This window comes from Rhamphochromis sp. 'chilingali' (assembly GCF_963969265.1).
Source record: "Rhamphochromis sp. 'chilingali' genome assembly, chromosome: 9".
NCBI classification, from domain to species: domain Eukaryota; kingdom Metazoa; phylum Chordata; class Actinopteri; order Cichliformes; family Cichlidae; genus Rhamphochromis; species Rhamphochromis sp. 'chilingali'.
In genome coordinates this window covers 28470566-28483366 of record NC_137936.1, presented here as the reverse complement: position 1 = coordinate 28483366, position 12801 = coordinate 28470566, and the positions used below count along the sequence as shown (strand labels likewise).

General features: G+C 43.5%; 1 protein-coding gene across 3 annotated transcripts in view; it reads left to right on the top strand.

Moving 5' to 3' along the window:
* The window catches only part of chd6 (chromodomain helicase DNA binding protein 6), a 99241-nt gene extending 86970 nt beyond the window's left edge, over window positions 1-12271 (top strand). For all 3 annotated transcript variants that reach the window (XM_080891462.1, XM_080891463.1, XM_080891461.1), the window contains exons 37-45: window positions 644-965; window positions 1288-2829; window positions 2918-3069; window positions 3454-3717; window positions 4569-5207; window positions 5393-5632; window positions 5817-5957; window positions 6227-6331; window positions 6889-12271. In XM_080891462.1, coding sequence (XP_080747588.1) covers window positions 644-965; window positions 1288-2829; window positions 2918-3069; window positions 3454-3717; window positions 4569-5207; window positions 5393-5632; window positions 5817-5957; window positions 6227-6331; window positions 6889-8136 — 4653 coding nt within the window. In that variant the 3' untranslated portion in view covers window positions 8137-12271. The remainder of the gene's footprint in view (window positions 1-643; window positions 966-1287; window positions 2830-2917; window positions 3070-3453; window positions 3718-4568; window positions 5208-5392; window positions 5633-5816; window positions 5958-6226; window positions 6332-6888) is intronic.
* The last annotated feature ends 530 nt before the right edge of the window (window positions 12272-12801 follow it).

The following is a 12801-nucleotide window of genomic DNA, read 5'->3' as shown; positions in this document are numbered from 1 at the left end:
AATGTTCATTATAGATTATGTTCACATCGTGCGATTTACATCTTTCCTTTTTTACCCCTCAGCCGTAAAAGGCTGATGGCATGTTGTTGTCACCCTGCAGGTGGCATGGACACGCGAGTTTGTGAATGTAATACTTTAGAGTAAGGCGACATAGGAGTTTCAAATTCATTTCACAAATGTTTTGATTAAAAATCTGGGATGAATTTGAGTCTCAGTGACCTCGACCTCGACCTCAAGGTCAAAGGTCAAGTTTTCTGAAAATCTCGTGAATATGATAACTTGAAAACAAGGTGATGTAGAATTTTAAAATTGATACCATAGGTTGTCTACTAGGAGCTTGAGGGGTAGCACTGGTGTCGCCAGTATTTTTTTAATTGCAGCGATGAATAGCTTCGTGTGTGTGTGTGTGTGTGTGTGTGTGTGTGTGTGTGTGTGTGTGTGTGTGTGTGTGTGTGTGTGTGTGTGTGTGTGTGTGTGGTTTTTCTTTTTTTTTTAATCAATTTAAATGTTGGAAAGCTGCGACTTGATCACACCATCATTATACAAGTAAACTAAAGTTAATAATCAGTAGTATTATATTATTGCCAAAATGAGCAATGCCATTTAGGCTTCAATAAATCTAACACTTATATTTTGTGTCCAGGACATTGGTGTGAATGAAGAACCGAGTGCAGATCACACGGACCTGTCAGCAAGTCCTCCTCTGCCGTACGTACCCCCTCCTCCACTTTCTCTGTCTGACATCACTGCCCATGAGCCACAGGATGGACTGGGGCACTCTGATGTCTCTGAGAGCCTGACTAATCCTGTGGAGGATGGAGATGATCGGGAGGAAAGTACCGGCTTTGAGTTTGATGATAAGGAGGAGGAAGAAGTTGAAGACTTGTCAAGGGAGACCTTGGAACAGAATGTGGAAAAACAAAGAGACAAACATCTGGAAGGAGAGGAATGTAATCCAAACCAAGGTATGTCAAAGGGAAAATATTGAGCATAGTATTTAACCTACTTTTTTTTTTTTTTCCAGGAATGATCACAAATATTCAGTTTGTAAAGATGTACAAGTTGCTGTCATACATACATGTTAATATATCATAAATTATATCAGTTGCTAATGAAATGTCCTGATGTTTTAAGATTTCTTTAGGCCGTATACACTATGGCAAAGCCTCTTAATAACTTTAAACCGTCTAATGTTTTACGCCCCAATCTGAGGATTAAAAAAATGAAGAGATAACACCAACCATTGCTATGTCCCCTACATTACATCTCAATGTTTTTTGCTTGCAGGTGCAGACCAAAGTTTGGGAGTTTTGAATCCACCCATGGAAGTGCCAGAGTTAGAAGGGATAGAATCAGAGTCTGCCCTTGGAGAACAGGGCGAGAGGAAGGAAGTCTTTATCCAAATGTCTCAAGACCTCGAGGGTCGCTTTGACCAAGCAGAGCATAAAAAGGACTCACCCCAAGACGTGCACTCTTATCTTGGAAAGCTCGAACAGGAGGGCAGCCTATCTATTGAAGAGCCTACGGAGGAGGTGGAGGGGTTGATTTTGTACCAAACGGTGGAGGAACGGTCTATTGAAAATTCTCTTGACACTGAAGCATTGATGTGCAACACAACTGAAGAGTTTGTGCAAATGAAAGGAATTCCAAAAAAGTCTAGACAGGGCAGCTTGATGGGTCGCACAGATCTAGCAGATCAGGTAGATGAGATTTCCGAAGGGCAAGAGGATAATGTTTCTCCGTTTGATGTTCCGGTTGTACAACCCTGTGATGAGGAGGAAGAAAAGGGTTTGAAACAACTAGATGTCAAAACCAATAAGATGGAGTTGGGTAGCATTTACTCGCAATTTGGACAGCTCTCCTGCCCTTCTGTTTCTGTGTCATCCCCTACACAACCATCAAACTCTACTGAAACCACCAGAGAGAGCAACAGCATGGAGGAAGCCAAAAATGAAGCCTCTATGGCACACTGCAAGGGTTCAGACGAAGACCTGAACTTGCCCGATGGCAGCAGAGACTGTAAGAATAACGCACTAAAATTCTCCCTTGATCAGGACAGCAAAGATAACCTGCTCGATCAAAATGAAATCAAAATGGGCTCAACTCTGCCTCTGAACAACATCGACACAAAACCATCTGACCTTAAATTTTCTCATTTACCCGATGGTGAGGAGAAACCAGAGCAATTGTTGCTACCAGTCAAGATTGAAGATACCAAGACACAGACTATTGAGGATGTTTGCCCTGATAGCTCTGAAGTCAAACACACCAGTTTCTTTTCCTACCCCGTAAAGTCAGAAGGATTGGTGACCAAAGCAGAGCAGTTAGAATATCCGATTAAACCTGAAACACTGGAGACTAAACCTGAAGATCTGAGCTTTCGTATGAAGCCAGAGCATTTAGACACTAAACCTGAATTTTTGCAGTTTGTAGCCTATGCAGGTGGCAGCGAAGTCAAATCAGAGGTCAAACCATTAGCTCTGGGGTTTAGTGCTTATCCAGAGAGTCCTAAGCTTAAGACCGAGGCAAAGCCTGAAGACCTGAGGTTAGCAGCTTTTCCTGAGACATCTGTCATCAAGCCTGAAGCCAAGGCTGAGGGTCTGGGGTTCACAAGCTACCCAGAAAGTTCTGAGATAAAACCTGAGGCCAAGCCAGAGGTCCTTGGGTTTACAGCGTTATCTGAGGTCAAAACTGAGACAAAACATGAGATGTTGGAGGCAGATAGCACAGTCCTGACCCCAAAGCTTGAGCAGAATGATGGCCTAGTAGAAACCTCAGAAAGTGCAGAGTTGAAAGGCCAAGTAAAGGAGGAGAGACCCAGTACACCCGGTGAGGATGCTGAGACTTTCATGAAGTTAATTCACCTTTCACACTTAAATTCATTTGTTTGTACTTAACCCATTTCCATTTTGCACAGTGCCTGTGGTTGAAGGGTTTTCTGCCAGCCCCAGGTTTGCAGCTCCCATTTCAGTGTGTGAGATTCCTGACAGCCTTCATGAAACCAGAGAGCCAACCATCGCTCAGCTGTTACAGGAGAAAGCACTGTACTCATTTTCTGAGTGGCCAAAGGTAAAATATATGTTTAACTATTACTGTAACATTCTCAGTGATGTGTTTACAAAATATTTAACAGTAGACGTTGATTCTCCCATGGTTAAAACATTTTTGACAGTAAAGTTAGAATAATTATTTTTATAAATTCTGCTCTTCCTCTTTTGCAGGAAAATGTTTTCGTTTTTGCCGATTAGAAGCAAAAATACCCTGTTTTGAGTTCTCACCGGCAATTTCACTGCTTTCATTTAGAGGACAGTGCTGACGCTGCTTAGAAAGTCTGAAAAGACAAAATGAGTTTTACATTTTAGCTAAATTTTGTGGCACTTGGTACACTTCTTGTAAATTAAGTTATTCGTGTTTATTAATTAATTTCTCCGCTTATTTTTATGGCCCCTGTAGGATAGAGTAATCATCAACCGCCTGGACAGCATCTGCCACGCCATCCTTAAGGGGAAGTGGCCTTCATCTAGCGAGCAGTATGACTCACCAGCCGCCCTGGCTGCCAACTCCTGCTTGGCCAACAGTTTAGCCCAGCACCACCAACACCGAGGAGGTTTTCTCTCCACCACGGCCTCGGGCTCTGTCCCAACCCAGGCCAGGGTGCAGCAGGCGAATCCTGCACTGGGATTTTCCATTCCTCCCCCTCTCACAAGACTACCTAAGGTGAGACTCGAAGAGTGAATGAATAAATTAACTCCCTTTGTTGCACATATCGGTGTATCTGTCATCTGTCAGCATTTATCTCTCCCATGCCATGGCTCATACAAGTTGTGCCCAGTTTGCTTAAAGTGCTAACAAGGCTGACTTTAGACTGACTATAATCAACTGACTGACCAGGTCTTTGCAAAATGCATCATGAGTCTGACCGAGTTTTTCATTTTCTGCTAAAGATTTTGTTTGTTTGTATGTGTCTCCTTAACTCTTCATTGTTATGTTCTATATAAAATATAACTGCAATAGTTATAAATAAAACTATTAGCACTGGGCACCTCTAATCCACACCATTGCTTTGTTGCTTATTGTGAAGTTTCCTGTCTCAGTAATGTGTACTGTTGATAATATAAATGTGGAGATTAGACTTGGGCAAGTTGTCATATATCTATAAAGACACATTTCATATATGCGAGAGTGAGAATAATGACCAGATTTGTGTCTCTGCTTTGAGTTTATATTCTGGCTGCTTAGCCTTCAGTGTTTTTAAACCAAGAGGTTTGTTTACAAAATGTTTGACACCATAGGCCAGCGAACAGATGGATTATGAGCTGTTTGTTCCGTGTCTCATACTTTCAGATGTAAACAAGTTAACTTGTCAGGTGCCTGAAGCAGCATCCAAAGATGACACACTCACTCTCAGGAAAAAAACAAACAAAAACATTTTAAATATCTAACAGTTTTACCCAGGTCTAGTTGACAGCCGCCACTGTGTTGTGTCTCAGTCCATATGTATGTTTAATAAAGCCATCATCTCTCTCCCATTCTTGTCTACCCCTCACCCACCCTGTCCACCCTGACAGTACATGCCGCGGGGCGGCGCATGCGGGCGCGGAGCTTGGCGCCTTACCTCCTTGCCTCTGTTACAGGAGAGGCTTGTGGCTCCTGCCTTCCTCCCTGAGCTCAAACGAGCAGGAGGTCGGAGGTCTTTCGACTATGAAGCCGCTGCTGCGGCAGCTGCCAAGGTTTTAGCTGGAAAATCTGCATCGTCATGCCACACTGCTGTTACCACAAGCTCCAGTAGTGATAAAGCACCCGTGGTTGCTCCGCCCTCTCACCGTACAGGAGCCATATTGATAAATGGCTGGCAAGAAGCAGCCATAGATCTGACCAAGTCTTCAGGAGAAATAAGCACCACGAGTAGCATTGGAACAAATGAAGCTGTGGTTGCACCAGGAATCAGCCACCTCAATGCTGGTGCGGGCAGCAGTCATAAGATACCACCGCCACCTCCCATCACGGCCCCGCTGCCAGGCCCCGTGGGAATCGACATGGCCGGAATTCTGCAGGCGGGGCTCATCCATCCGGTAACAGGACAAATAGTTAACGGGAGCCTGAGGGGAGATGATTCAATGAGGAGGAGGAGAGGGAGGAGGAGAAATGTGGAAGCTCTGTACTCTGAGTTCACCAAGAGCCGAGGACTGCACCTCCCTGAATCACAGGTGGGTAGAGGGAGGAGGGCCTTTTCAGAGTAAGGGCATTTAGAATAGTTGCACTTACTTCAGAGTGAAAGAGAAGCACCACCGAGAACATTTTGGGGACAAAAAACAAAAGATAAAGTTGATTAAAAAAGAAAGAAGAAAGTAAATCTTGTGTTATCTATATGTGTCTGTCTCTCCATGTACAGGGCCGGGTTGAGGTGATCAGCCACTCTTCTGTTTCCTCCTCCACCTCCTCGCCATCCCCCTCTCCCTCAGAGCGACCTGCAGGTCCTCCCACACCGTCCTCCTCTTCTACTCCCACCCCAACCCAGACACCTCCTCAGCCAGAGATTGTGGCCATTGACAGAGAGGCAGCCGGCAAAGGTCTAATTGAGTGGCTGAGACAGAATCCAGGCTACACCATGGATCTGCCGGCATTTGCTCATGTAAGTCGAGGATTTCTAGGATTGTAATGCTCTAAATCCTGCTGTGTTGTATTCTTTATATTTTGCCTTTTCTGTATTGGAATGTCCTCTGCTGAGGCTACAGTTGAGCACTTATTCTTTTATGCTCAGATTAATTGGCACTTACAACCTTTTTCCCCATCTACCCTCCCTGGCTACTGTGCAGTCTGGTGCAGGTCTGTTGCATGGTTTTGTAGAGCGTCCCAAACAGAGGAGGCATCGCTGTAAAGATCCCACCAAGCTGGATATAAACTCTTTGACGGGGGAGGAGAGGGTCCCAGTTGTGCACCGCGGCACTGGACGCAGGGTAGAAAACACACACAGACACGCATATAAAATACATGAAACACAAAAATCAAATAAAAGTGTTCATTTTAAAACATAAAACTGAACCAATGAAAGTTCAGCCATGGGAAGTAGAAGGATTGCTGTGTTATTGCTTCCTTTGCTGCAGTTTGGTGGCGCTTTGCTGTCCACCAATAATACAGGCTGCCTTTGAGTAGGGGAAGCTAGAAAAAGCCTACATACAATTTGATATCATTGCAACTACACTGTGCTGGTTTTCCTACTTTGCAGCTTGGTGGTGCTATGGCTCCGGCCATAAAGGAGCTCTCTAGATGGTTGGATGCCAACTCGGAATACTATGTGGCTCCAGACTGGGCTGATGTGGTCAAACACTCTGTGAGTATGATACTGTGTAGCATTGGATGTCAACAGGGTGTGTTTTGCCCCTCTCTGACATCAGTTGTAAAAGACAACGAGCCCCAAGTGTAACATTTCCTCAGAAATGCCATGCACATCAAGCCTGTGTAGCAGGATATCACAGACTGCAGAAGGCTGACATAAGAAGCTACAGATCTTTTTCTGATGTAGAGAATCAGGCATGAGTTGTAATTACTGCCACTTTTTAGGATGTTTTTGTGAAAGCCCTGAAAATTTTGAAAATCTGTTGCGCTGAAACTTATTTCACTCTCATTCAGTTAGTTGTATAGTTTTCATGCTAAAACAACCAATTGGTGCCATACTAAAAATGCAAGTATGCAAGCAAGTAGATTTGGAAAGAGATGTAGCGTCATCTCTACTCTCACAGGAGTGTCAGACCAGTGAAAGACTAAAAAAAAATGATGCTTTTAATTGTCCTTTTGAATTTTCCTATGGCTGTTCTTCTACCTGCGATACTTTGTCAGTTCCAGTTGTTCTTGTGCACTAATGTGTTGTCTCATGGCCTCCTCTTGCAGGGTTTCCTTCCTGAAGGGAAGTTCTCTCGGATCCTCACAGAACCCGTCAACAAGGACCCAAGTTCCCGCCGCCGTGGACGTCGACCTCGCAGCGAAATGCCTAAACCTCTCCTGTCCGTCTCGGACTCTTCCTCACCGGGTCTCGGTCCTCCTCTCTTCATGAATGGTGGTTTGATTGGCAGCATGGACTCCATGGTGGCCATGCAAAATCTCCGCAGTGGTATCCCTGGAATTCCCATCTCTGGGATTATGGCAGCTGGATTCCCGCATGGTTTCCCTGCAGCTGTCTCAGCGGGAGGAGCTGGGGGGTCTGCCGAAGATGCCAAGAATGGTCTGAGTATGTTACCCATGATGCTGCATGGAATCCCGCACCCCCATGGGGCTGCAATCCCACAGCATGCATTGTTCAGCGTTGGCACCATGATGGCACACACGCCACCGCCACCTTCTCCTCATCCCAGCTCCTCCTCCTCCTCGACTTCCTCCTCTTCTTCAGCGTCTGCTGTGAAGGTCACCACGACAACTGCACCGTCTGCAACTGAGGCGGCCAGCCCTTCTTCGACAACGCCTGCAGAAAGAGAGGGCAGCGCCCCTGCTGCTGGTGGCGAAAAGGACAGGACGCGGGAGGAGAAAGGCGCTGCAGAGGCTAACAAACGACCAGTAGCGGCAGAAGCAGCAGCCATCATTACCTCCACCACCAGGGCCCACCTCAGCTCTGCACATCTTGGAGCTGGCACTGGCAGCCATCTTACCTTCAACCCTTTCCTAATCCCGGGCATGTCCCACGGTTTGCTTTACCCACACATGTTCTTGCCACATGGTGGCATCATGGCACTTCCAGCCATGCCCCCTGGTGCAGTTGATAGCTCTCCAGGCAGCCCCAAGAGGAGAAAGAAGAGAGGAAGAGAAGAAGGCGAGCGAGAAGAGGAGAGGGAGAAGGCAGCAACTGGAGATGGAGAGGAGAGAGAAAGTACAGATAAGGCTGGTGGTACCTCCCACCCAGGCACCTCTTCATCTCCCTCCATCCCCTCTACCTCAGCTTCAGACCCAGACCCAACTCCAGCTGACGAGCTCCAGACTGGGCAGGGGAATGCAGAGGGTGGGTCTTCAGAGCCCCAGGAACCGGACTCCAATGACCACACTGAGGGAGCAACAGAAGACAATGAGAAAAGATCGGAGGAGGCAAAGGAGGAGGAGGAGAAGCAGGACACTGAGGAGCAGAGACAAGTGGAACAAGAGGATGCATAGAGGAGAGGAACTGCAGAGGCCTGAAGGACAGCCCACTTCCTGCTCTCTCCTCCTGTCTCCTTTGTTGCTCTCCTTTCTCAGCTGAGCAACAGTGTAAAATTTGTGCCGTGTCTGTCAGTCAATGTCCATGTAAAGACTTTTATTATGATGATGACTAATAATGATGACGATTATATTCAGCTCGGTCATGTTTATATACCAAGACCCCACCCACCCTCTCCACTCATTCATTGTATACAAAGAAAACTAGTGTAAAAAATGATCCTCTCTGTAGTGTTCTCCTTCATTCTCCATTGAGACTGAGTCGGGAGGGATACTTCTCAACAGGAACACACCCAACACACACCGAATGCAACCTGGCCTGACCAAGAGCAACTCTGACCGTAGTATTGATACCGTTTTAGGCTCAAGGTGAGCCAAGGTGGACAGGCAGCTTTGGTTTTCGCCTGGTTTGTATGGACACAAGGATGACTGGGAAGGTGGGGCACAGCTGCCAGAAGTGGTTTTTCCGAAGTTATTTTTCTCACCACAGTTTGGAAATTCTGAAAAGCTCATGCGGGGGAGCGATTAAATCTTGTGTTTTGACACACTCCACTAAATCTAGGGAAATTTGTGCAATGTTCAATGTTCATGCCGACTAGATTAATCTAAAAGGAGAACAGTCATTCAGATATGACACTAAAACACCTTTTCCTAGTTGATAGTAACAGAAAAAACAACCTAAGTATCTAAATATGCAAGAGCCAGTGTCTGCTGCAGAAACACAACAGACCCACAAAGATTTTAGAGAGTAGCCCTTTTGAAATGTATCTAAATCACGTTGATATGATTGTGGGCGTTATTGAATAAAAGTATGTTTAGTGCATTTAAAAAGGCTGCCAAATTAGAAGAAATTAATTTGTCTCTACTAGTTTTATACCTAATAAAGTTAACAAAATTGTGAGAATAATGTTAACTAGAAGATCACAAAATACGAGCCAGGTTAGTCCATCCCAGTCACGAATGTTAAATCCTAACTTTAAGATATTCTGCAAGTTCTCCATGCTTTAGATGCATATTTTATTTTAATTATAATGTTATCATGATTCTTAATATTGTGTTGCTGCTGCAGTAACTCCTCCATAAAGTAGATCACAAAGATAAATCGAACGTGAACACTAGATTATGAATCCAGATTCCCACAACAGCAGTACAGCAGAAATTCCGAACAGCTATCAAGAGAGGCTTAGGCATATGCTTTCTCATTTGCTTTTCTTTATAAAGGCAAGGAACAATCATGAGATTCATTTGTTTTATTACTTTTATTAGCTCATGTAATTTTATTTTTTAACTCAGCCACAAAGTCACTTTGGGAGACCCCCACCTCCCTCCCTTCCCCTCAAGTGGTTAGCTCTAATCAGAAAACATGAAAGGGCAGGAACATCAACCCTAAGCTCATCCTGGCCACCAGGGGGCAGTAGGAGGTAGATGTGATATCCTGTCTTGCAAACACAGGAGTGGGGAGGAGGGCTGTGGGAGAGTAGAGGAAAAGAAGGTGCTCTTTTTTTTTTTTTTTTTTTTTTTTTTTTTTTTTTTTTTGGTCCCTTGGGGTTCATCAAGTCCTAAATTGCATTTACTTACAACAAATCAGGTAACCAGCATCTCATCAGGAACAGTGCAAAATGATGCTGCATAATGATTACAATCATGACCTGTAGCATCAGTCGGTCATCCCCCCCACTGTCCTTTTCCTGTTTTTCTCCTTAGTGTGTTCAGAAAGAGATTACCTGTGCTGTGTCGATCATCTGTCCAGGGAAAGGGAACAGTCTGGTTTTTGTTTTTTTTGTTTTTCTTTTTGTTAGTTTTTTTTTTTTTTAAAGAATGAAGAACAGATAAAATAGGGAGAGGAGGGATATGGTAGTAGTATGAATCACTCTGGCTTTCCCCCGTCACATTAATTTTAATAGCAGTTCATACTAAGAGTTTCTAAATATGTAAATCTATCGCTGTATATTGCTGATTTTGTTTTTTTGTTTTAAGCGCACCATTGATTTCTTCATTGTCTTTACTTTGTTCCTCCATTAGGGGGAAGAATACTTGACATATGCGCAGAGGATTTTTGCATAGAGCTTAGTCCCAGTTTTTTTTTCTGTATCAAACAGACTGTACTGTACATTAAAAGGATGCAAGTTGCTGGTTTTATTCAGTCTTTTCACGACAGGGTGTGTATTTTGGGGGTAAATGTCAGATGTTTCTGATGTAACGTATAACTTCACTTCTTTTTGTTTTCATATATGAAAACATTATTTTTGCACAATGTCTTTTTGTGAATGTTAACCTGTTTCCGTGTGGTCTTTTACTTTCCATTGTGTGTGTGTGTGTGTGTGTGTGTGTGTGTGCGTGAGTGTGAGCGTGCGTGCGTGTGTGTGTATGCGAGAGTGTGCTGTAATGGGAGAAAGTGTGTATGTGTGCATGCATGCGCACACATTTTGTGGTGGAGCAGTTTCTACTCTGTTTCGTCCTTACAGGTCACATTTCTTGTTGGGGAAAAAAAAACAAACATAGTTGTTGCCTTGTCACAAGTTTGTGGCTACATATAATTTATTATACTTTTCTTTTGCTTTGCCAAACTTTCACCAAATATGACATTCTTTTTCTGTTAGTTTCATTATGTATTATTCAAAGTAAAATGCCTTATTTAGCGAGTATTTTTTTGTATAGATGTTCAATTACATCTCCTTATTAGGTCATGTTATTGTTTGTCTTTCCTTTTTGTTTTTATGCGTACACGGCATTGGTGATGTGCATTATCTTCAGAAGCCAATAGTAACGGAAGGTACCACTGCTCAAATCGCTACATTTATCCCTAAAGGTCAATCAATCATCCCTCAAAGCACAAATGGAGAGTTAACAAAAAGTGACTGTTTGCTTACCAGTGCCTCTAAAATTGCTTTCATTTCTCTTTTTGTGAGCCTCACTTGCACGCTATCTTGACTTCACGTTTCCAGTGTGGCGATTATCTTTTGGAAAGTGGTTAACATTTGAAAATCTAAGTGTTGGATTTTATCATTAGATGATGCCATGCTGTTCTTTAAAGGGAAATTCTGGGATTACTCAGTCTGGATCTAAATTTCAGAGTCTTATTGAAGAGTTAGGGTTAGCGTCTGCAACTTTCAGAATCCCAAAGTTAAACTTGTAGGGTAAATACCGTGCACACTTTTATTGACTAAAGCTGTAAAGTTAATGGAGATGAGCGCTGCACCCTAGCTGCTCTGCAGTTCACTGCTGCAGTCGTTTTTAAAGCTTTTTTCTTTGCACTCAGAGCTGTAATTATTCATGCTTCGTACCCTGACCTGTTACATTCTTAGCAGTGTTTAGCTTCTCAAATCTCCACAAGAAATCTGCTGATAATTAGAGGAATAAGACACAAGCTGGGAAATATCAGAATTTCCCTTTGAGGAATGCTACTTAATCTTTTAGAATTCTCTTCCTTCACGGGGCCTTGTGTCTGGTATCCAGCACATCTAGGATGATAATGCGCACACAGTATGTATGCAGCCTAAGTATTTGATTGTTGTCGTGTGTTATTCGAGATTCCCGAAAGAGCAAATCAGAAGGGGAAGCCAGTCGCTTTGCACCACAGATGATTTATCTCAAAGGAACGGGCAAGCGTTGCGTTCCAGAGGTCATGTGTGCACATCATTTGCTGTTAATGGCTTATTCTTGTGCAAAAACTTGTGAAACAAACTTGCAGGTGCAGTATGTAACCACAGCTCGGGGGCGGGGGGGTTAATCAAGTCGACTGGCGATGGCTCTGTATTGTCTCTTCGTGTCACACCATGCCTTCTTTAACAGTGTTTTTCTTTTCATTGAAGTTCTCGTTGGTTAACTTAAATGTTCTTCAAAACAGTCACCTCAAAAATGTAAACGTTTATCTCTTATCATAAAAAAATGTATTTATTGTACAGTTCTCGTCTTTACGTTGTTGACTGACCAGTGGCTGGTTTTGTTAAGTTTTCTCAAAGACAAAAGCATTTTGGTTCACGTGGAATTTAAAGTATCTGGTAATGTCACATGCCCTGTTTTTTAATTTGTCTTCTTCTTCCTTTTTTTTTTTTTTAGATGTAATTACATCAAAATTAAATGGTTAAGAGTTCTTAGAATACCTCCTCTTTATTTTGTCTGTGAAGGTTCTCAGTCATCCAGGTCATCGTAGTCGAAGGAGCTTGCCAAGAAAAGCGTCTGGACTTCTTTAAGTTACTTGAAGACGTTTCACCTCTCATCCGAGAAGCTTCTTCAGTTCTAAGGTCAAATGGTGGAGAGTCCCAGATATAAACCTAGTGGGAGTATCCCCCCACAGAGGGATGTTCAATTACTCCCACTAGGTTTATATCTGGGACTCTCCACCATTTGACCTTAGAACTGAAGAAGCTTCTCGGATGAGAGGTGAAACGTCTTCAAGTAACTTAAAGAAGTCCAGACGCTTTTCTTGGCAAGCTCCTTTGACTCCTCTTTATTTTCTTTTCATAGTCCCCACGGTAATCCAGCGTGAGCCACCCTTTGGTACAGTCTGCAGATGCAGGATCCTTTCTAAAGCTGCAGTACAGTAGCATACTTTTTCAAAAACCTGTTTTTATTTTTTCCTCTAGAACGAGAAGATGACTGAAAACTAGCAGGTTTTGAAGC